The following is a 23,993-nucleotide window of genomic DNA, read 5'->3' as shown; positions in this document are numbered from 1 at the left end:
CTCATTGGCTACGACTAAATGAATTAACCTGAAATTTGTGTCATCTAGCTTAGAAATTAAAGATTTTGAAGCGATAAAGGTATTTTTCTAACGTGGATTGTAGTTTCTGGAGATATAATTGAAAAGAAATGAAATTAAATTTAATGGAAAATCTCTAGTTACTGCCGCAATGGTAATTGTGGCGACGATCTAATTTGACCAATCGCCGAGCTTCTTATATCACCATTGTTGAGTGTTTTTTATTTTGACTAGGCCTAAAAGCCTGGCAAAATTCACAACATCGCGTTGAACAGTCATCGAGTTTTTGAAAAATTGTGAGTAATGTAAGTTAAAATTAAGATAATCTTTTCGTAGTTTGAAAATAGGAATTGGTTTCATGATTGTGTTCAGCATTTTGCGTGGCGCATTCTTTTGTATTTTTTTATTGCGGTGTCATTGAAATGGTAAAAGTGTTAGGCCTTAATGAGAACCGAATCAGGACGATGGCATTAGCTTTAGGCCTTGTGTTTCCTATATAATTTTAGGTCTACAAAAGTCTTCTTTGCTGCCAGTCATGAGGCTTATTATTCCAAAGTTGGACAAAAATGGCGATCAAACCGCTAATTCCGCGTTCGTCCCGACAAACGTTAATTAACATATTTTTCGTAACAGGAATTTGTCGAGCGTTAGTGTACCAAAGATGAAAGTTTTTTAAATTTTTAGGCTTATATCTTGACAGTTTTCTGGATTCTTAAGCGAAATTTTGTGGAACTCGTAAATTGATTTGTTAATTTCGCGATTAATTAAAATTCAGAGGGAAGATCTGAGAGAGGAAGGCCTGAAAGGTTTAAAATTGTTTTGCATTTTGTGAAACCTAATTTTTTTGAAACTATAAAGTAACCCTGTTGATGCTAAACATAGGCTTAGGATTATTTTTTTCTACTCAGTGCTTATTTTTATTCTTATTTCTTTATGAATGATATAACTTAAAATCATGGCTTTTGCAAAAAGTTATTTTTTTCTAATAGTTAAATTAATATTGATATCACTGAATGGTTTTTAATGGGTATAGCTTTGAACATAACAAATGATAGATAGTTATTTAAAATACACGACGTTCCACCCAGGACTAATCTACTTATTCGCTAGTTTTTTCATCCCATGTGTTGTTTGGCCAAATGCCTGATAGAAAATTTTATAATTCAGTTGCAATTTCAAATAGTACAATTTACAAATTGATACTTCGTATTTCCCATACTGGTACATTTAAAAAAAATATAATGCGAGGGAAAAAGCATGCCTTAAAAGATTAATTTTAAAATATGTTTTTTAAAGTAATTTGCGTTGCTAGTTTCATAGTTGTTGAAATTAATATCTCTAGACTTAAATCTTAAAAATTGAAAACCAGACTTAGAATTTTTAATTTCATATGTTAGAATGAACATTGATGTAATTGAATTTCTAAGTTAAAGATTTGATTCTATCTGATCGATAATTATTGCTTAATTTATAAATTGGTAATCAGCAATTTGGGGAAAAAATTCAAAATATTTTGTTAGTTTTGTTTTTTTTTAATTTTTTTTGTTTGAGATCCACTTCTGTTATCATTACTAGTGTTTATTTATGAAAATAAACAAAACAAAGTTGTAATTTCCAAATTGGAGATACAATAAATGTTTATCTAAAACTGTTAATATTGTTCTCAAAGTAACTTGATCCTCTAGTAATTGATGTTATTTCTTTTACCAAGCATGTGTTTTTATTTTGTTTATAGATGTGAAATTATTCATCTTCCATAGTTCACCTCGGAAATGTAGGCCATGTATTTAAAAAGTCTTCAGATAAAGTTAATATTATGGCTGTGAAGGGAAAATTGTGATGAACCATGTCCAGGGGAATGGCCGATTATCAACTCCTTGGTGGGCCTGGCTATGGTATGCACAGTGCAGAAAGGATGATGGAAGATACACCTGGTATGGCTGGGTACGGTCACATACCACCGCCTCATTCGGCTCTTCCAGATGCCATGGGAGGGAGTGTTGGAGGGGGAACGGCTGGTATGACTGGGATGCACCCCCAGTCCATGTCCTCCATTGGTATGATGCCGCAACAGCCTCAATCCGGCGCTCAACCTACTTTTCATCAAATGGGAGTACCTCATGGTTATCAGCAAAATGACGTCTCTGCCAAGTATTCTCAGTATGGTAGCTATGGTATGCCTGTTCCAGGAGCCAGTAATAATGCCGGTCTGGCAATGAGTGGTAATCAGTACGGAGCTGGAGCCAGATTACATCATCTTGGGGAAACTTTGCCTGCCAACGCACCTCAATCTTCCCAAATGCTTGGGCAATCTTCCAGCGGCGTATCGAGCTACCAAGCATCTATAGTTGGTGGTAGATATGGCTCCAGACCAGGGATGTCTTTGCACCACACCCAGCAAGCTCAGCAACAGGCTCAAAGCGCCCAGTATAATCAGTACCCGTCTGTTCACAGCCAGCAACCTCAGACAAGTGGCGTTGGCATTAGTGAGATGTGGAGCGGCTCACCAAGTCACTCGCAACAAAATTACATGCCAAATACTGGCTATGGTCACCACCACCATTCTCAACATCAAACTCAGTCTCAACTTTCTCCAGCGCCTACTCATGCCAGTAATGCCGCTGTTGGGAAAGGATCACAATCTCAGTATCTTGGTGTTGATGATTATCCCAGTCACCATCACCAATCAACTGCTGCTGGAATCACTGCGATGCAAAGAAAAGCTGCCATGTATGCGTCTCAGTCCGTGGCTTCTCCTAATGGCCCTCATATGAGCCAAAACAGTAGCAGTTCCTCTGGTGGAGTGTCAACAACGGGAAATTCACAAACACTTTCGCACATTCCTGTTGCGCAAGCCTCTGAACAGGCTCGGCAACAGGCTTATTCCACTCAGGGACCATATGGTACAAATTCTCAGCCCATTGTTTCAAGGTCCCATTATAACAGTGGTAGTGGCCCCCCTTCCCAAGCAGTTAACTCAGTATCCCATTCAGTATCTACGTCATCGGCTGCCCAGATGATGATGAACTCTGCCGCCTCGGCTAGTGGTTCTCGAACTGTTCAGAGGATGCCCTATTCCTCCTTGCATTCTCAAGTGAACTCTGGTCAAGCCAATTTAATGTCCTCCTCACCGCAATTAAGCGCAGCTAGTAGGATGCAGCAGTATTCTCCTTATTCCTCTTCCCAGTCTTACCCAACAGTTGGATCCCAAAGTGGAGCTAATCAGTCACAACAGTCTATCAATGACACTTCAACTCCGCCTCATATGCCTCACTATCAATCTGGAGTTGGAATATCACCCGCACCTAGCAGTCCACAGTTCAGAGGTGTTTATCCACCACAAATGTCATTGTCACCCAGACAACCGACTTCGACACCTCCAGCTGGCTCCCCAATGCCCGCTTCATCTAGAACGCCTGACAGAATGGGGGTAAATCCTCCAGCTGCACCATCCACACCTCAATCTCAGGGAAGTTATCCAAGCCCAGGAACTGGCCACATATCCAGTCCTGGCCAAGTTTTGTCGCCGGGCAATTCCTCTAACCCACCACCGTCCAGTAGCTTACAACAGTTAGAACAGATGGTCGGACCATCTTCAAACACAACCTCATCTCTGAAAGGTCCAACGGTGGCTCAGTCTACGCCACCACAAGCAAGTGGCGCATTGAGCGGAGCAAGTTGTTCCACGGGTCTCACAAGTGGCTCTTATTACAATCAACTTCACCCTCCCGCTTCTCAACCACCTCAAGTGACTCATCACACTAACCAACTCTCAATGAGCACTCTAAACCCGCAACTCTCATCTTCGGTTTCAAGCGGGTACACACACATGACCTCGCACTCGCACTCTTACTTGGGTCAGCAACAATCCCAGCAACCACAGACTATGCCACCATCTCAAAGTCCTCAAATACACCCTGCTGTTACAAACCAAACAAGGGGTCCCAGTGGGTCTCCGTTTGTGCCAAATTCTCAGTCCCACTCTGTATCAGGTGCAGTTTTGGCAACTGGATCCATCACTCAAATGGACAATGTCATGGGTTCAAATTCAGTTTCTACAATGCCCTATAGTAACAACTCAACAGGTCCAATCAGCAACAATACAAATCCAAGTGGACACAGAGTGACTGACTCTTCACAAATGGGATCAAACTCCTTACAAAACCGACCGCCATCCATTGGCTCCACAACACCTCAGGCTCCACATTATCCTAATAATACCATGTCCGCTTATCAAAATGGAGGCGTGAATTCAGTACCATATAGCAGTCACATGCAATATTCACATATGCAGTATCCGGTACCTAGGATCCAATCTGATGACAAAAAGGTAATTTTGGAGAAGATTGACTGTTGGTCATAAATTAATTTTTAAATAATTGTTTTAAATCAATCATTTAGTTGCCAAGTGAAACACCCGATAGAACGCAAGGACTGCATCCACAGGCATCTTCATCTCCTGCTGTAAATAATACAACAACAGTGCAACCAACCCTTAGTACTGACATTTATCAGATGAACTCCCACTATCAGAATCAGTATCCAGCAAGTCGTGTTCCAACACCTGCTACAACGCAATCTGATATTGGTGGACCTCAAAACTTTGAGGAAGAGACTCAAGAAGAAACAAATCAGGAACCCGTTTATGCAGAACTTCAACCTGCTACCCAATATCATCCACCTCCAATAACTGAAATTCAACCTGTCTCTTCATCTCCCTATGTATTTCTTTTTTTATACAGAGGTTTGAAATAAAGTTTTTGGAGGGTTTTAAAATTTTTTCTTGTCCTTTAAGATACCAAGTTCTGCTGCTTGTCAAAATCAGCTGCAAGGGATGATGGGACCCAATAGCGCTCCATCCACTACCCGACTTTTGGATGGCCCCAGCTCACTTCCACCACCATCTTTGGACATAAATGATCCAATGTCTGGTTTATCAGGCATGCCAGATTATATGGATCAATCTCCGTATCAGTCTGTACAGCCACTGTCAGTTGCTCCACCAATTTTGATGCCAGAAGAACCAGCACCACCACCAACCAAAGGCAAAAAAGCAAAAGGTCCTCCTAAACCAAAAAAACCGAAAAAGGCCAAGAATGTACCACTGCCACCTTTACCAATTCCTCCTCCGTCTCAAATGCATCCTTCACCAATGTCCACGCCACCACCACCTCCGGTTCCACCACCAGCCACTCATGCGGGTGTTTCACCTCTTACTCAAATGCCAACTCCTGTCCCTCCTCACATATCTCAAGATGGTCTTGCACCTTTGCTGCAGCAACCACCAACTTTACAACCTCTTCCACCCTCTTCCGATGATACATCGTTATCTGGTTCTGTTCCCATGGTAAGTTTTATTGATATTAAATTATAAGCAGTATGTTAAAATATTTTGTAAAATTCACTCAGCCTTCTACAAGTAACGAAGATATGAATTTGGACATAAGTTCTGGAGGTTCAATGCCATTACCACCACCTCCACCTCAAGCGTACCCTCATCCTCCTCTTCCCACTCTTGATGGTGAACCACAGGATGGATCAATGTTGCTTGAACCTCCACTAGCTGAAGGTCCCACTAAATCTAAGAAAAGTAAAAAGAGGAAAGCTGATGGTCCTCCTAGGGAACCTAAACCTAAAAAACCCAAAAAGCCAAAAACGCCTAAAGAACCCAAGGAACCTAAACCTCCGAAAGAAACTAAATCAAAAAAGAAAATTAGTAAGAAAGCTGCTGCCGCTGCTGCTACAGCTGCTGCTGCTATTGCAGCAGCTGAAGCTTCAACAGTTGGTTCAACAGGAGAAACAGAGGACAAAGAAAATAAGGAGTTAATTGGGCCTCTTCCTGAGGGTGCTGAGACTTCTGAAGCTAAACCAGAGGGAAATGAACCAGTTGAAGGAGAGCAACCACCTGCAGAAGGTACAGCTGAGAAAAAGAGCAAAAAGAAAACCAAAACCAAATCATCCCCTAAGAAAAAGCTGCCTAAATTGGCGTTAAAGTTTAGTAAAAAGAAGAAAAAGAAAAGGCTTGGGTCTTCCCCTGAAAATACTGATATTGAAATGACACCTCCTCCATCCCCAGAGGATGGAGATAATGGGGCCAGTAACGTAAGCCATTTTATTTATTTTTATTTTATTTTTTTTTGTACTAAGCCATTTCTCTATCTTACAGAAACGTCGTTCAGCTAGAAACACTAAAAGGAAGAAATATAACGATGATATAGATCTCGACTTAACTGACGATGACGACCTTTTAGACACGCTTGGAACCTCACTGCAGAATGCCGCTAAGGTTGCTTCTATAGTTGATGGTTCTGAAAAGCCCAAAAAGGAATCTACTGAGCCTCAGTCTGCTGTTCAAGTTATGGTGGTATGTTTCTCAGAAAATGCTCTTTTTAGGCTGTTTCCAAAATTTTGCAATTTTTTCAGAATAATACCGATGATACTATGGTTGTTGAAAAAATTTTGGGATTCAGAACTGCCCAAAGAGAGCAAGATTTGTCTTCAGGCGAAGGGCATGAAAATAATGAAGGACCCCCTGAAATGGTGGAAGTTGAGGAGTATTTTGTTAAGTACAAAAACTTGTAAGTTTTTTAATTGAAGGCTATAGATTTTCATGAAGATTTCTATAGTAATGTGGTAATTTTAATTTGTAGATCTTATCTTCATTGTGAATGGCGTACTCAAGATGAACTTGAAAAGTGTGACAGAAGAGTTATACAGAAAATTAGACGTTACCGGCAAAAGAGGGAAAGCATCAGCAACATATTTGATTTTGTAAGTTAAATCTTTCCAACTATGCTTTTAAAATTTCTAACTATACATGCCTTTAACAAAGCTGGAAGAAGATCTATTCAATCCTGATTACATTGAGGTGGATAGAATCTTAGATGTAACTGAAACGGTTGAGGTGATAGACCCGGAGGAACCAAAACTGCCAGAGGAAAAAACAAAAGAAACGCTTGATGAGGCTGCTAAAGAAGAGATCAAGCTGCTCGAAGGTGAAGTGAAAAAAGAAGAGCCTGAAAAAGAAGCCAAAATATCAGACGAGGTAGACAAAAAGGAGGATAACAAAAGTGATACCGAGGGGAAAGAATCTGAGGAGTTAAAAGTTGTAAAGACTGAGGAGGAGATGGATGTAATGGTGGAAAGTGGTCAACCCATAACTGAAAAAGTTAATGAAAAGGCTGATTCTGACAAAGAAAGTAAAAAGGAAGAAGTTGAGGTTGAAGACAAGACTGTGTTTCTGGAAGTTAAGGACAATGATGCGCCTATTGGAGATGAAGAGAATGAAAAGGTTAAACCCGCTGAGACACAAGAATCTGATCCTGAAGAAAAAGCTGTTACCATTGAAAAAGACATTAAAAATGCTTCAGATGAAGTTGTGGATAAAGTAGAAGACTCTGTAAATGAGGATGGTAAAGACACTGAGGGCGTTTTGTCAGAAAAAGAACCAGTAAATCCTGAGGAGACCAAGGTTGAGACACCTGCCAAAGAAGTTGAAAATGCCAACTCTACTGTTAATAGTAATAAGAGAAGGAAATGCAAAGAAATAAAACTGAGCAAGGGAAAGAAAGCTCCAGCTACGTCCACTGACGATGATGATTTAAAAGAAGAAGAGAAAAATATAAAGAGAACCCGCCATTATCTTGTCAAATGGAGAGCATTGTCTTACGAGGAGAGTACTTGGGAACTTGAAGACGACTTAGATCCTTCTAAAATTGCGCATTTTTACAAATTTAGAGATCATCCTCCTAAAGAGAAGTGGAAGGTAAGCTTTAATTAGTTATTGAGTAATTTTGTTTACTTACCCTATGTTTAACTAATTTTTTAAGCACAAGAAAAGACCTAAGCCAACAGAATGGATTAAAATGGTAGAATCTCCAGTTTACAAAGGTGCAAATACACTACGCGAGTACCAATTGGAAGGATTAAGTTGGCTAAGTTTTTGTTGGTACCATGGGTATGTATTGCTAAGAGAAATTATATTGATGATATGCAAGTTGTTTAACTTAATTTATTTTTAAGTCAAAACTGTATCCTGGCTGATGAAATGGGTTTGGGTAAAACCATCCAATCTCTTACATTTCTCAATGAAATCAATATATACGGCATTCCCGGTCCTTTTTTGGTCATTGCTCCACTATCCACAATTGGTAACTGGCAAAGGGAATTTGAAACATGGACAGATCTTAATGTTATCACTTATCATGGAAGGTATGCTCTTCAAAAAATTGAGTTTGTTGCTACTCTCAACTTTTTTGACATTTGTTTTATAGTTCTGCCAGTAGGAACATGATTCAAGAGTATGAGATGTACTACAAAAATGAAAATGTAAAGGTTTTCTGTTTTGTGACAAATTCAAAATGATAAATTGTATTAATATTGTTTTATGTTTAGGGAGAGAGAATAACTGAAATTTACAAGTTCCAAGTCATGATAACTACATTTGAAATAGTTTTGACCGATTGTTTGGAGCTGCGAGAAATTCCTTGGAAGTGTTGCATCATAGACGAAGCACATAGGCTTAAGAACAGAAATTGCAAACTTCTAGAGGGACTGCGTCTACTTAATATGGTAAGAGCTCGACCATATGTTCTTTAATAGATTTAGTTTTAGCTATGATGATTTACCATGCTAATACTGAGAGTAAGCTGAGACATTGTTTTTGCCAGCCTATCTCTGTGCGTTAAATTGCATAAACTGAGCTTAAATTTTGTTTAAAATAACTAGGTTTTTCTTTGGGGATTTACAGCTTCCTACACACCCTAGAATTTGTTAAGACTTTTTATTCATTCAACAGGAACATAGAGTTCTTCTAACAGGAACTCCACTACAGAACAATGTGGAAGAATTGTTTAGCTTACTCAATTTCTTGGAACCAGCGAGATTTCAATCTACAGAATCTTTTATGGAGGAATTTGGAGACCTCAAAACAGAGACCCAAGTTGATAAACTCAAAGCAGTAAGTAATTTAATTTCGCAAACCATTTAATAGAACTGTATTGTTGATCTGCGGAAAATTTTTTCAGCTTCTAAAACCCATGATGTTGAGAAGGTTGAAAGAAGATGTTGAAAAAAGTTTGGCCCCTAAAGAAGAAACCATTGTAGAGGTAGGTATCATTTTTATTTTGGCCACTTTAAAATCTAAATTAAAACCTATCTCTCCTCCAGGTTGAGCTGACGAACATTCAAAAGAAGTATTATAGAGCCATTTTGGAGAGAAATTTTGCGTTCTTGTCCAAAGGTGGTACATCTGCGAATACCCCCAATTTGATGAACACTATGATGGAACTCCGCAAATGTTGTATCCATCCTTATCTAATTAACGGGGCTGAAGAACAAATTCAAAGTGATTATAAAAGCCAGCATTCTGATGGGGAAGAGGGCTCTCTTACAGCCATGGTACAAGCTTCAGGAAAACTTGTCTTGATTGACAAATTGTTACCCAGGCTTAAAGAAAATGGCCACAGAGTGCTGGTGTTTTCTCAGATGGTTCGCTGTTTGGATATCCTGGAGGATTATCTTGTTCAAAGGAGATATCCGTATGAAAGAATAGACGGTAGAGTTAGAGGAAATCTTAGACAGGCTGCCATTGATCGATTTTGTAAACCAGGTATATTGCTATGGAAATCTTTTAAATTTGTTTACTAATTTTTTTTTAATCACAGACTCGGACCGGTTTGTCTTCTTGCTCTGCACACGGGCTGGTGGGCTTGGTATTAATTTAACCGCAGCGGATACTGTTATTATTTTTGATTCTGATTGGAACCCACAAAATGATTTACAAGCTCAAGCTCGTTGCCATCGTATTGGACAATCCAAATCAGTTAAAGTTTATAGACTTATTTGTCGGAATACTTATGAGAGGGAAATGTTTGATAAGGCTAGCTTGAAACTGGGATTGGATAAGGCTGTCTTGCAATCCATGAATACTTCAAAAGAAAATTTAGTTGCGGGAGGAAACCAACCTCTTTCAAAGAAGGAAATTGAAGATCTGTTGCGTAAAGGAGCCTATGGAGCATTGATGGATGATGATAATGCTGGTGATAAGTTTTGCGAAGAAGATATTGATCAAATTTTGGAGAGACGTACCCACACCATCACCTTGGAAGGCGGCACTAAGGGCTCCACTTTTGCTAAAGCCACCTTTGCGTCATCCAGTAATTGCACTGATATTGAAATAGATGATCCAAACTTTTGGGAGAAATGGGCCAAGAGAGCAAATATGGATATGGAAGAAATGCAAAACAAGAATGAACTGATAGTTGAAGAACCCCGTAGAAGAACTCAAACCAGACGGTTTGGCGCAGATGACCACATGTTAGATTTGACTGATTTGGAATCCAGTGATGAAGATGAAGAATCTATTTCAAGCAGAACCAGAGGAGGTAGAGTTCGAACAAAAGGAGGGAAAAGTAAAAGCAAGAAAGATAATGGACCGTACCGAAGAAGTATTTATGATCGTGAAAGGGAAGAGGACTTGCTCGAAGAAATTTCTCCAGGAAATTGGACTAGGGCTGAGTGTTTCAAGGTGGAGAAAGGCTTGCTCACGTTTGGTTGGGGTAGATGGGATGAATGCATTGCCTTAGGTAACTTCAGGAGACCTGTTACTCATAAAGATGTAGAGGATATTTCGAGAACAGTGGTAAGTACAAATGACACATTTATTATACATAAAATGAAACTAAAGATGATGATATGGCATACACTGCAATTTATAATGAACTGTTCAATGATTGTTCACCTTGGAGAACTGAATTAGTTTCAAATCTACCATTAAGCATCTGATTTGGTGTAGAATTCTTGTTTCCACTTATTCAATTTTTTTCCGACAGCTTCTTTACTGTTTACAACATTATAAAGGGGATGAAAAGATTAAGGGCTTCATCTGGGATCTGATCACTCCAACCTCGGATGGCGAACAAAAAGTTCACAAGAATCACTCAGGTACTAGAGTCACCATTCTGTCACCTTTTCTTTGGTTCTTAGAAAGATTATATGCTTCTTTGATCTTTTTTCTGATTCTTTTTGAGTTTCTAAGAGACTTTTCCTCTCTATGGAAATATTTAATGGGTGTCTGAAAAAGGTTTGGTAATATTGGTGGTTGTTTAAAAACAACCACCAATAATATTCTTTCTTTGTTAATGTGTTTTATATGGTAGAAGCTATCTCTTCAACATTTTCTTGGGAAAGGTTCTAAAATGTAAAGTCTAATAGAATAGAATTTAAAGTTGGTTTACACTTTTCTATCATCCTTGAGTTTGGGGTGGAAAAAAACTTCTTTGGGGACATAAATGTTAAAATAGGACGTTGCCCTCTAGTAGGCATATACAAGTGCTACTATGGCATTGTTCCGAGGGCAGATAGTCCTAAAGGTCATAACATCAGCTGTTACCGTAGGTCTTTCAGCTCCAGTTCCTAGAGGGAGGAAGGGCAAGAAACTCAAAAAAGATACCAAGCCTCCGACTCAGCCTAATAGTCTAGATGTCTGGGGAGAATGGGCGAAAGATGAGCGTTACAATCCAGACTTTTTGCTAAATGATGATGGCTATAAACGCCACCTACATAGGCACGCTAACAAGTGAGTGGTGCAGTTCTCTAATTATTTTATTATTTTTTAATGCAATTACTTTCATCAGGGTTCTTTTGAGGGTACGGTTACTATACTACTTGAAGCATGAAGTGATTGGAGAACTTCACAGTCAAGTAAATTCTGGACTTCCTGCTCAGTAAGTGTTGTTTTTATTTCATTTGGTGTATTGAAATTGTTAGTAGTTATTGTATTAAATTTTCTTCTTTCGATTCCAGCGAAATTAATCTTCCCACGCCATGCGCTGATGGTGAACCTCCAACTCCATGGTGGGATCAAGAAGCGGACAAATCTTTACTTATTGGAGTTTATAAACACGGTATGTATTTTAACTTTCAACAACTAACTTCAATCAATTTCAATACATATTACTCTTTTCTTGTAGGGTTTGAAAGGTATAACGTGATGAGACAAGACCCAACTTTAGTCTTCCTGTCTCGTTGTGGGCCTCCTGATGGAGCAGCTTTACTGGCTGAACTTAATGTGTAAGTTTCCTATCGGAACCTATTGAACAAGTTCCAGGTGGGGGCATTTTACTATGATGTTTTATTCTAAACCTAGCTCTTTGAGTTAATAATGAAAAGAGTATAATTAATTGTCTGAAGTTGTGTTGCCCTTAAATGACACTTGAATGTATCTTCAATTCCCAAGATGACTATATTTAATAATTACAGTAATGATGATGAGCTCGACGTTCATCCCCCGAGTAAAGATGCTGGGGAAAATGGTGATAAAGATGAACAAGTAATTGAAGAGGAAGATCCATTGAGTCCTTCACCTTCTACCAACACTGATCCAGCAACACCACAACCAGCTAATAATTCTTGCTCAGAAGGAGCTGGACCTAGCAGTATTTCAGAACCTGGTAAGCCTTGAGTGATATAATAAAAACAAATATTTAATTTACTGATTTGGAAAAAAATTTCACTACAGGAGAATTTGGAAAACTTGTGTTTCCCACTGTGACAGATCTAAATACAAGGCTGAGGAGAATTATTACAGGATATCAAAGGAGCTTCAAGAAGCAAGAAATGAAAATGGCCCAGAAAGCTAGGGTAATAATAGCTCTCAGTAAGTTAAATATAATTCAAAACTTAGTTATGTAAAATAAAATTTTTGCGCAGAGAATGGAGCGCCGTGAAAAGTTTGAAGCCGCCATTCGGGAACGTGAGAATAAAAAGCGCGAAATTCAACAACGGTATGTTTGTTTCTGTTTTTCTTATATAAATGTCACAATGGTGGATGGGAGTAAGGAAGTGGTAATTTTATAGATGGTTGTTATATTGGTTGTGGTAGGTTATCATTACGCACTTTAGTGGTTTAGGGTTTTATTTACGTGGTGAAGGAGTTACAACACTACTTCAATCACTGGTATAACAAAAGATACCAGAACCCCCTTATTCAAGGACTTTTTGTTTTTCTTTTTACTGTTTTTATGAAAAAAAATAAGTCTGGAATTGCCTGAATCGAAAAACTATTGCACCCTATTCTTATTGAATCTATAAACTTACTAAATTCTTTGTTACATTCTATTTTTCAATGGTAAGGACTTATAAACTGTTTCCTTATAAGAATTTTTACAATTTTTTTTTAGGCTTATACTCTTGTATGTCATTCTTTAAGCTTATGTTGTTATACGCATGATATTTCTATTTTTATTTTATTAATAGCCAAATTTACAAAAACAGTAAATTTGGCTATTAACATTTTTTTATAAACCGGATCTTTCTTATCTCTCATCTGTTAGCATATGGTGGCCTTTTCCAACACCAGTTGTGGAAGTAAGCAAACCCACTGTCGTGAACAGGTAGGGGTCTCTCTAAAGGAGAAAAACTAAAAAAAACTATACAGATCAAAAAACCTTAGTACTTTTCTGTCTCTGCCTGAGCTGTCATATAGTCTCAATCCTTTTCTTACACGCACTAAACCTTGTTTTCCTTCCTTTTTTTCTCCTTTCCAAGTTTTACCTTAAGACCTTTGCTCATAAAATTTTAGGTAATTGTGCCTTTGGCTGCAGTAAAGAGCGGTGGTTTTTGGATATCATTCGTTTTGTTGTGTAATCCCAGAAATTCAATATGTGGTTTAAACTCGTATTCTTATGCTTAACAATTTTGGATTAGTTACCTTAAATACTAAGGCATGGCTTTTTTTTTTTCAAGTCAAAATTACAGGTAAAAAATCTTAAATGGTAAATAGATTACTGGCTTTTACGGTGAAAGCTTAATGCGTAAAATGGTTGCTTGATGCTTTCCCCCCCTCCAATGAATTTGATACTTACAACTGCGTTGATTGGTTTAGTAAAAAGTCGTTAATATGTTTTTAAGACGGTGGTCCAGAAGAGAGGAGGCAGAATTTTATCGTGCGGTATCAACCTTTGGAGTTGAATACAGGAAAGAAATCAATGATTATGATTGGTCTCATTTTCGTGCATTTGCTCGATTGGATAGAAAAGTTGATGAAACATTAACTGAGTATTTTAGAGCATTTTATGCAATGTGTAAAAGAGTTTGTGGCAGAAAGTTAACAGAAGCTGAAGGTAAGATAACACTTACGAATATAGATATCTTTATACTTACAATTAATTTTTTTTTAATTTAGAAAATTTACCAGTAACGGTTGACCCAATTTCTGAGGAGCGAGCTTCTCGTTGTTTGCAGAAAATTGATCTCTTAAACAAAATCAGAGAAGAAACCCTTTTCCACCCACAACTTGATGAGCGACTGAAACTTTGTCAGCCATCAATGGATTTACCTGATTGGTGGATTTGTGGGAAGCATGATAAAGATTTGCTTATAGGTGGAGCGAAGTAAGTAACGTATTTTCAAAATTTAACTCTCCTGCTTGAAAATTGTTCAATAACATCTGTTGTTTTAACCCCTTATAGATATGGATTGGGGAGGTTGGATTATCATCTCATTAATGATCCAGACCTGTGTTTTAAGGAAATAATTCAGAATATAGTAAATCCAGTTTTACATCCTGATGGAGTCATTATTTCAGGTGGTAAGAATTTACTAATTTTTTCACTCCTTCGCCGATGATGACTTCAAATTCTGTAACCCTGAGTCTTAAACTTTGATGGTTCACCTTGGAGAACTGAGGCTTTAGTATTAGCCTATATTTTGTATTTAACCAACAACTGAAGACTCATTTGATTATAAATTATTGCTGTTGAAATATTCCCAGGAATTGGCATCAGTCTGACCCCCTCACCTGAGGAACAGGCCAGACTTAAGGAACTAAAAGAACAAATGGAAGCCAAACGGCGCATGGAAGAAAATGATGAAAAAATTTGCGCAAAATTAAAGGCGAAGCTTTTAGATGGTGGGGTACTTGTAATTCGAACAACTAAAAAAGAAATGGATGATAGCAATGCTAAAGAACCCTCACCAGCCAAAGTTGAAATTGTAGAAGTTACGGAAGCTGGTGAAAAGCTAGATACACCTGTTCCTCTGGCTAAAGCCATCGCTGATCTGAACACAAATGCTCCAATTTTAAACAAAGAGTGCAAACTTGAAAGTATTGAAGTCTCTGATGAAATAGCCGATAAAAAGTCTCCACCAGCGCTTGAAAGAGAAGATGGTGAAACTATAGAGAAGGATAAAGATATTGACTTCGGATAAAGAGATATTGACTTCGGATAAAGAGATATTGACTTCGGATAAAGAGATATTGACTTCGGATAAAGAGATATTGACTTCGGATAAAGAGATATTGACTCCGGATAAAGAGATATTGACTCCGGATAAAGAGATATTGACTCCGGATAAAGAAATAATAGCGACTCCGGATAAAGAGATAATAGCGACTCCGGATAAAGAGATAATAGCGACTCCGGTTAAAGAGATAATAACGACTCCGGTTAAAGAGATAATAACGACTCCGGTTAAAGAGATAATAACGACTCCGGATAAAGAGATAATAACGACTCCGGATAAAGAGATAATAACGACTCCGGATAAAGAGATAATAACGACTCCGGATAAAGAGATGATAACGACTCCGGATAAAGAGATGATAACGACTCCGGATAAAGAGATGATAACGACTCCGGATAAAGAGACGTCGTCACCCGATAAAGAGACGTCGTCGCCCGATAAAGAGACGTCGTCGCCCGATAAAGAGACATCGTCGCCTGATAAAGAGATAAATGAAAAAGAAGACGAAGAGGTAACTGAAGAGTTGTCTGAGAAACCTACAGAAAATGAGGATGCTGACAAAGATTCCAAAGAAGATCCTGATGCAACTGATAAGGAAGAGGAAGAGGTAAACAAGACCACTAAAGATGAAGATGAAAAACTGATTGGAAATGAAGAAACATCTGAAACTGTTGAATGTGTAGCTGAAGCTGATGTTCCTGATAAAGCTGAACCTGAAAAAATGGATGTAGTAGAGGATAGTGAAGTTCAGAAAGAACCAGAGGAGGTGAAAATGGAAGTAGACGAAAGTGTTAAAAAGGATGATGATGAAACTGATGAAGAAAAGATGGATGAGAAAGAAGTTGTTGAAGATAAAGAGAACAATGAGATGAAAGACCAAGAAGAATTGTCTTACCCTAAACCAGATAATTCCAAAGCTCCTTCATCACCTATTAAACCGGAACATGACAAAGAAAAGGAAGGTGATTTACCTAGAGAAGTTTCTAAAAATGAAGAGAAAATGATTGAAATCAACATTGAAAAGATTATTGAGGAAAAAATGATGAGTGATAATTATGAATCAAAGGTTGAAGAAGAGTCAGCTGAAGTGTCTAAGAAAGATAGTTCGATGGAAGATAAACCTCTGCTTGATGAGAAAGGGTCTTTGACAGAAGATGCTCAAACAGATGTAGAAACTGCTTCTGTGAAAGAAGTTAAAGAAGAAGCTCCTTCCAATATTGATTCCATGGTAAATGAACTATTCAACCCGAGGGTTATAAATATAAACTAATTTACACATACACATTCAGGCGGAAGATGGTCAGTCTAAGGATAAAAGTTCTATTAATGAAAGTGAAGCTTCAGAGCCAACAGCAGCCCAGTTGCTCTCTCAAAACACTAGACCTATTAGATGGCCAAAGGTAGGTCAATTAAAGGTACAGTTAGAAAGCTGTGTCCCCCCATAGCTTCATATAATGTAAGTAAATGTAATATACATATTTTGTTTATATTTCAGGATAAGGTTTTGCAAATGCGGTTAGAACATATTGTACAAGCGGTAGAGAAAAATGAATGGCCAGTGATTCGTCCGGCTTATATGCATTCATTCCCTATCTTACCATCTCCAGCAGCAGTCGCAGTTGCTAATGCAGCTGGAACTCCTCTGCTTCCGCCTGGTACAACTTGTATACCAATTCAAACATCTGGTAATAACTCGTCGCATCCAGCTTCACCCACTCCCAGTACACCCAGTCAAGGACCAAGTCGAGAACCTACTCCTCAGGCAACTCCAGAACACGTTCCTCACATCAGGGAACATATTAATTTGGATGTGCATCTCTCATCTTCCGATGTATGTAGCACTGGAACCAGAAGTCCAGTTTCGGTAAATGTTCCAGTTTGTGACGCTTTATTTGAAAAGCTTTTGTTGTTTGCATGTTAATTTTTGGTTTTTGGCGTTGTTTATAACTTTTTTTGTCTACTTAATGTAGAATGAAGGAGGTAAAAGTCCAAGGCGTAGACGTCGCAGGAGGAGGTTTGAAATTGAGGCTGAAAGAGCGAAGCTTAGAGCTATTTTGTCACAAAGTGTACATCAGCAGATACACACGCAACCAACTCACTCTATGCAAAACTCTCTAAATCAAAAAGAGGTTTCAAAAACTATTTCAAGTCAGTCACAAACATTCGTGGCTCCAGCTCCACCAACTTCGCTGCTAAGAGTAAATCTCAGAAGCGATGACCAATCCCACGGTTATGGCTCTGATCAAGCTTCAGCAGTGGCGGCAGCTGTAGCTGCTGCGGTTGCGGCTAATAACTCTTCCACTAACTCTCCGCTACCCAGCCGTTCTTCCAAGCATTCAACTCCGACATCTTCCGCTCCACCACCAGCCCATCAAAGTTCCGCACCCAGACACACTACTAGCTTAGGAACATTGGACTTGAGTGTGAAATCAGTTTCGACTCCTAGCACTGTGTCAGCTTTGCCTCCGCCAACAGCAATCATTACTAGCACCCCTAGGGTACCTAGTCCGGAAGCTGGTGGCTCACCCACTTCACCCATGGACCTCAGTTCAAATTCGACACCTGTTGGAGTATCCTTGGCCTCCTACCTTAGCAGCTCAAGCAACTCCATCACAACCAGAAGAGGAAGATCTACTCCCACAATTAGTGCGCTGACAAATGCTTTGAACAAGAGTAGCCCAAAGAATAATAACATTTGCGGCATCACACCCAATGCTAGCAATGCTGGAAACCATGGTTCTGAAAGCCCGACTAGATCTAGAACCAGAGTCAGGAGTAGAGGAAGATTGGGTGGAAGAGGAGGCAGTAGGATTGATGATTTGGCGTTAAATCTACAAGCGAAGAAACAGCAACAAATGATGGAGCAACAGAAGCCTATTTTAACTGGTCATGAGCTGGATTTGAAGGAAAAGTTAGAAAGAGCTTTGGCAATGACCAGAGAGCACAAGCCCTTAGATCACATTGAAGATCTTAGGAGAGAAGATTTTAAAATGAAGAAGCAAGTTCGTAGGGTCAGTTATCATTCGTAGTTTTATTTAATTAGTTTTTCATTCCTCTTGATGTTGGTCATCAAGAAGAAAGTGTTTTGCCAATGATGTTTTTGTCTAAACCTAGCTCTTTGATTTTTTTTTATGAAAAAAACTATGAAATAAAATGCTGAGGCACCATCTGGCATTACTGCTTTTTCAAACAAGAAGAACTTTGTCAGTAAATTGTTGTATCTTCCTTTAGTTGCCAACAAGAGACACCATTGCTCATCAGAGGAATTTAAGGAGTAAGGTCTCAACACCTCAATTGCCACCGCCCTTGCAGCCACCTTCTTCACTACCTAGCAACATAAGCAGATCTTTCAACTTGACAAGTTCTGATATCCCAACCACGAGAAGAAGTTCTGGTAAATTAACATCTGTTGTAGCATCTTTTATAATTTGAAGCTTAGCGATGTATTCTTGCATGATTGGCTTTACTTCTGTTCTCATAAGCCCTTTTATTTGTTAATGTAGTTTTTTTAGGCATATACGAGAGTCTACCTGCCTTTGGTGGCGGTTTCGCTATATGTAATGTTAGTTTTTGGTCCTCAATGCTCAGTTTCAATAGGGAGAACATCTTCAAACAACATGAACTTGTCGGGTTTATCATCAGTTCCAGCTTCTACTTCTGCCTCTTCTTCGTCCTTGTCACAATCAGCAGCTTCAATGAGACAAGATCTAAAGAGATGGCTGGATGAACATCCAGAGCTGGTTGCAACAAACCCTAATTTAGCCGCCGCTGCTGCTGCTATGTCTTTTACTAGTCCTCTATCTGGGGTACCTTTGAATGTAAGTGTTTTTCTGTAATTTATACCTATTCTTTTTTTTTATGATGAGAACCCCAGCTCTATGATATATCTAGTATATTTATTATGAGTTAAAAATTTATTTTCTGACATTTACTTAATTGCATATTTCCTATCGTATCTCCATGAATTTCTCACCTTAAATAATGTTAATTTTTTTAAAGACTGAACTTCTAGAGCTTCCAGAAGGTAGAAGACGAGGTCGACGCCCGAGGGTGGACCCAACGAAATTGGACTTCAATCACGTTACTGGAGAAGAAAATGTTTCAGTTATAAACAGGCTTACTGGAAAGAAGGCAAGATATATCTTGATAAAACAAAACAATTATGCCTTTATTTTCTTTTAATCCTTGGTTGAAAGTTCTTCCTTAGGATTTAGTTTATGGTGAAAATGTCTGTTGCATGGTGAATACTTAAGCAGCCATGTGTTAACTTTCTAATGAGTTGAGTGGATTGCTTACAGATCACGGGAAGTAAAGCTCCGCCCCTGAAACATCTTGCAGAGTGGTTAGATAAGAACCCCATGTTTGATGTAGACCCCAAGTGGGGACATTTGGTAAAAGAGAAGGTACGTGGTCCAGGTCTTTTGCATGCTGTTGTGCTATTATCAATTCGATGCATTTGAGACGTAAGTTTGTCATCACGGAAAAGTCCTCCAAAAAATGGAGATGAATGAGTAGAAATCTTGTCAGCTGGGAGTTTTTGCTCTCCTACTCGGTCAAAAAGAAATTAGTAGAAGACGTGCATGAGTGTTTCTCCGCATGCTTCCAATTGAACTAGCACAAGGATGCAAAAAGATTACATCGTGCTTCTGGTGTTATGTCACTTTTAGGGCAACCTTCCTGATAACTTGCAGAAGCGTATTGTGAATCCATCTGAGAAGAGAGGAAGAAGAACAGCAGCTTCCTTACTCTCTAGCGTTCATCAAGGTCTTGGGGGTTCTTCTTCCGGGGTCAACTTCTCTTCCGCTTCGAGCATTAATCCTCTGAGCTTTTCCAATGCGAGTCTACTGGCTGGTTTTCCAAGCATGAAGTTGTTTATGGATCATCCCCCCAAGACTGGAGGCGGAAATACCAGTGGAACTTCAACATCCACAGCAACTACTTCTTCAGCTTCGACGTCAAACCAGCCCCCTATATTCTTACCTTTTGGGGGACTGGCAGGAATGGGCCTTACCAATCCCTTGTTTGGTTTTCCAGGCTTCAGTTTTCCAGGTTTAGGGGGCCTAGCTGGCTTGGGAAGCGAAACTCCCGAACCTCATCATCACCATCATAGAAGCTCCAAAGAAGATAAAAACAAAAATGCTGACAAATCCCTGTTAAATCTCTTGGGAGGTACAACTACTAGCTCCACATCATCTAGCAGAGGCAAAAGTTCTGCTTCAGCAGCGGCAGCGGCGGCCAATCTTTTGGCATCAGTTTCATCAGCCGCTTCTTCAGCGTGTAGTACGACAGTAACACCATCTATAACAAGTGGATTATCAGCTTCGGCTGCGGCATCACTGCCTTTCTTATACCCTGCACCTAGTTTGTTGTACAACCCACTTGGCTTAGGAGGATTCTCTCTACCACCTAATTTACCAGCATCTTTCGCGTCGTTAGCCCAAGCGGGGCTCATGAATGGCCTTGGTGGACTCTGTGGATCTCTAGGAAGTACTACTGGTGGATCTACCCGGAGTTCAGCAACTGTGACAACATCATCGACAAATTCTGTCCTTTCTTCACTGAACTCTCCTTTGTTATCGGGACTGACCTCTTGTAGTATCGCAACTTCCTTAGGGGTTTCAATGCCTAGTACCATTACCTCCTCGGCCAAACTAGCTTCCTCCACCTCCCAGTCTTTGGCGTTAAACTTGGGCACTAGTAGTAGCGCTTTGCCAAACATTAGTGGCAGTAGCACCACTACGACGGCTAGTTTGCTGGGGAATTTAAGCAGTGGTTTGTTAAGTGGTGGAAATTCGAGAATGCTTAATCCGTTAATAGATCCACCGGATTCTGATGATGAAAGTTTAAAATCTTTAATGGAGAATCATGACGAAGATGATGACGACGATCTTGATGATGATAAAATGGACACAGCGGAGAGTTTAGAAAGAGACAGTGATTTGGAAGATGGGGAAAGTGGCAGAGACATTCCTCTCTCTTATACCAAGTCAAAATTATCCAGGTCATCCTCCAAAGGCGATGTTTCGAAGTCTGAATCAAAAGGAAGGACTACCGCCGAACCTACCTCAAATTCTAAAGAGGAGAAGCCTTCGTAACGGTCTATGACACCTTGGGCTAAAGGAAACCTGTGATATCCGGTCGAGTTCAGTTTATATTTGTGAATTAACGAAATAATGTAATTGAATTCAGGCAGATCATACGCGATAATCCAGTTTGATTAAACGCAATAATCTGAATGGGTTATGGTATCGAGATAATCCTAGTTACGTAAGGATTATAAAAGTTCAAAAATTTGAGGCGATTTTAATTATAAAACAAAAACGCCCGTGTTATATAAATGACGGAAGATTTGATCTGTACTCTTTTAAAAACAAAACTATATTCCTGAGTTGTGCTTAGAACATTGTGAAAGTTTGACGGTTATAATTAATTTTTTATGACTAAGAATAATCTCCTTCCTACCCCCCTGACCCTCAGAAGAAATATTACGCGAGTATTTATTGTTTGCATGTGTGTGTGATTGGCTGAATGACAGTTGTGAATGATCTTTCCGGTTTACATTTTATAGAAAACGTAAAAAGGTACTTTACATTGGATTTTAACTTGATTTTTTTTCTACCTTAGCTTCTTTTTTTAGACAAAGTTTTTACTTTAATTTAAATAACTATTGACGTGGGGAAAAATATATAAATTAGTAAAGAAAAAACTATGTAAAAATGCCATTTAAAAATTATCCGTTTTAGAGCAGTTCCCCCGTGGTTAAAAGTTTATATTAACTCCTTAAATCTCTACGGGTCTAATAAGAAAAAAATTGGGGGAAAAAATCATGGTTAATTTGATATAAATAATTGACAATTTATATTTTATGGCTAGGTTTTTTTTTAAGTTTCCTTTTTTTATCTGATAGAAAATTAAAATCAGTGTTAACAAAATTATCCAGTTTGAACAAACATTTTTTTCTAAAATTTTGTTAGTGCTAAATTATAATTTTTACAGTTGTCAAAATCAAATTTGCTACAAAGTTTAAACATTCCCTAAGCCCTAAAGTTTAGTTCAAATCTGTACTTAACCGATTGACAAAAATCTAAATGTAATTGGTGAAAAAGTTAAATCTTATTTAAGAAATATGTTACGACTTATTATAATGGCAATCTGTTTAGGTAAAGTAAAACTTTAAAACATTTTTTTTAATAGGGGTGGCCAAGGTGTATAAAGTCATCAAGCATAAAACAAAAAAAAAATGATCATGAAATTTTCAGAATTCAGGTATATATATATAGCTAAAAATAGCAAAAATTGTTTAATCTCCCTAAGGCAGTCCAGTTACAATGTGTAAATATATGTCTATTTTCAAAACGGGCAGCTTTACTGGGTATTTATTTTACTACACACTATGAAAGTTAAAAACAAAAATACGAAGTGTTTTTTTTAGGTGTTAAAAATAGTTTTTCCACCTTCCCCCCAAAAAGAGTAGCTACACTCAAATATGGTTTTACTAATCAAAGTTTAACAGTTAACATAAAACTTTACAAACTGTAAAACATTTTAAAAATTAAGAAAATCAGGTTTTGCACCCTCCACCATGGCACTTTTGCGTTTGGCGAGTGTTTTGGTTGCGAGTATTAACACGAAGAAGTTTCCAAGTTTTTTTTTTAATCTGGAGGGTGCTATAACCTTTCTTTTGAAGGTCACAATATTTTTCCCTTGTGGTTTGAGCTTTTTACATTCTTTGGCCCCTAAATAACGGTTATTACAGGTACAACCATGAAAAACGTCTCTATTTCTCTAGTATAATTGTATTTAAAATTAATTAGATATCTATATTCCGAATATCCTAAAAATCTTCGGTATTGTTTTAAGCCGCGACAGGGAATCTATTAATCACACTAAAAGAAAATTATCTGTAAGCTGTAGTATGAATTCCTCTACTAGTGCCTTTAACAGAAACAAAACAACAGCAAAAATAACCTTTTTCGTTTTTATAAATGGCTCTACTAATGAATCAATCCTCATTCTGATTAAGTTTAACGGAGATAACTTTCTCCTTAACTGAAACGGGTCTTTTAATCCGCCAATTTGCACCCTATGCAAGATAGTCTTCTGTATTTATTATCATTCTTAAAAGTTTTCCTTTAAATTGGTCATAAAAATTAATGGGAATTAAATTTCTGGTTGGTCTCTCAACGAAAAAAAATTGTCTTTATTTTAAATAAAATTGTTTAAAATAAAACTGTTCAGCCATTGATTATTAAAATCGTATTCCGTTATTTAGGGAAAAATGAAGTTTATAAATATTAAAGTGGTGTTGGAAACCTTACGGTCGAAGGCTTTAAAACAAAAAATAAATAAACAATGGTGTGGCGACCAAATTACACAACTTTTGTGCCTTCTGCCTTGTGGTTTCATAAAAATAAACGGCTGGAACTCAATATTAAAGACATGAAAAAATCTCCCTTTTATTGGTAAATAACCTAGGAGATTTAAATAAAAAGTTCGCCTGACTGTATTGCATTACTTTATAATAGTGTTTGTACAAGTGTAATAAATACTTAAATGAAAAGTGCTTTTAAGTATTTTATTAGAGATTAATACATCCTTTTTTTTCTTATTTTATGATTCCCGTTCTCTGCTACGTAAATGAAATAACATTATGCCCGTTTAATTTTTAGCCCAGAAATTTTACAAAATTTTTCTTCGACCCATCGACATTAATTTAAAAAAATAATCCC

The 23,993-nt window shown here is 38.1% G+C and overlaps 1 protein-coding gene across 1 annotated transcript; it reads left to right on the top strand.

Moving 5' to 3' along the window:
- Positions 1-34: 34 nt before the first annotated feature.
- Positions 35-23,793, top strand: kis (chromodomain helicase DNA binding protein kismet). Its single transcript, XM_090159192.1, is given in 39 exon segments — positions 35-323; positions 1,754-4,348; positions 4,420-4,740; positions 4,814-5,365; positions 5,428-6,120; positions 6,185-6,382; positions 6,442-6,596; positions 6,669-6,789; positions 6,851-7,783; positions 7,848-7,975; positions 8,041-8,229; positions 8,292-8,346; positions 8,413-8,589; positions 8,816-8,977; positions 9,045-9,125; positions 9,187-9,628; positions 9,684-10,660; positions 10,851-10,962; positions 11,404-11,596; positions 11,655-11,744; positions 11,824-11,924; positions 11,991-12,090; positions 12,280-12,470; positions 12,539-12,660; positions 12,730-12,803; positions 13,353-13,412; positions 13,930-14,141; positions 14,204-14,411; positions 14,490-14,608; positions 14,792-15,219; positions 15,221-16,492; positions 16,554-16,679; positions 16,760-17,128; positions 17,235-18,275; positions 18,496-18,658; positions 18,832-19,082; positions 19,264-19,395; positions 19,563-19,667; positions 19,932-23,793. Coding segments are annotated over 38 exon segments (14,565 nt in total). The 5' UTR covers positions 35-323; positions 1,754-1,864; the 3' UTR covers positions 21,360-23,793.
- The last annotated feature ends 200 nt before the right edge of the window (positions 23,794-23,993 follow it).

This window comes from Leiobunum rupestre, chromosome 9 (assembly GCF_980474605.1).
Source record: "Leiobunum rupestre chromosome 9, qqLeiRupe1.1.hap1, whole genome shotgun sequence".
Lineage (NCBI taxonomy): Eukaryota > Metazoa > Arthropoda > Arachnida > Opiliones > Sclerosomatidae > Leiobunum > Leiobunum rupestre.
This window is presented reverse-complemented; position numbering and strand designations above follow the sequence as displayed.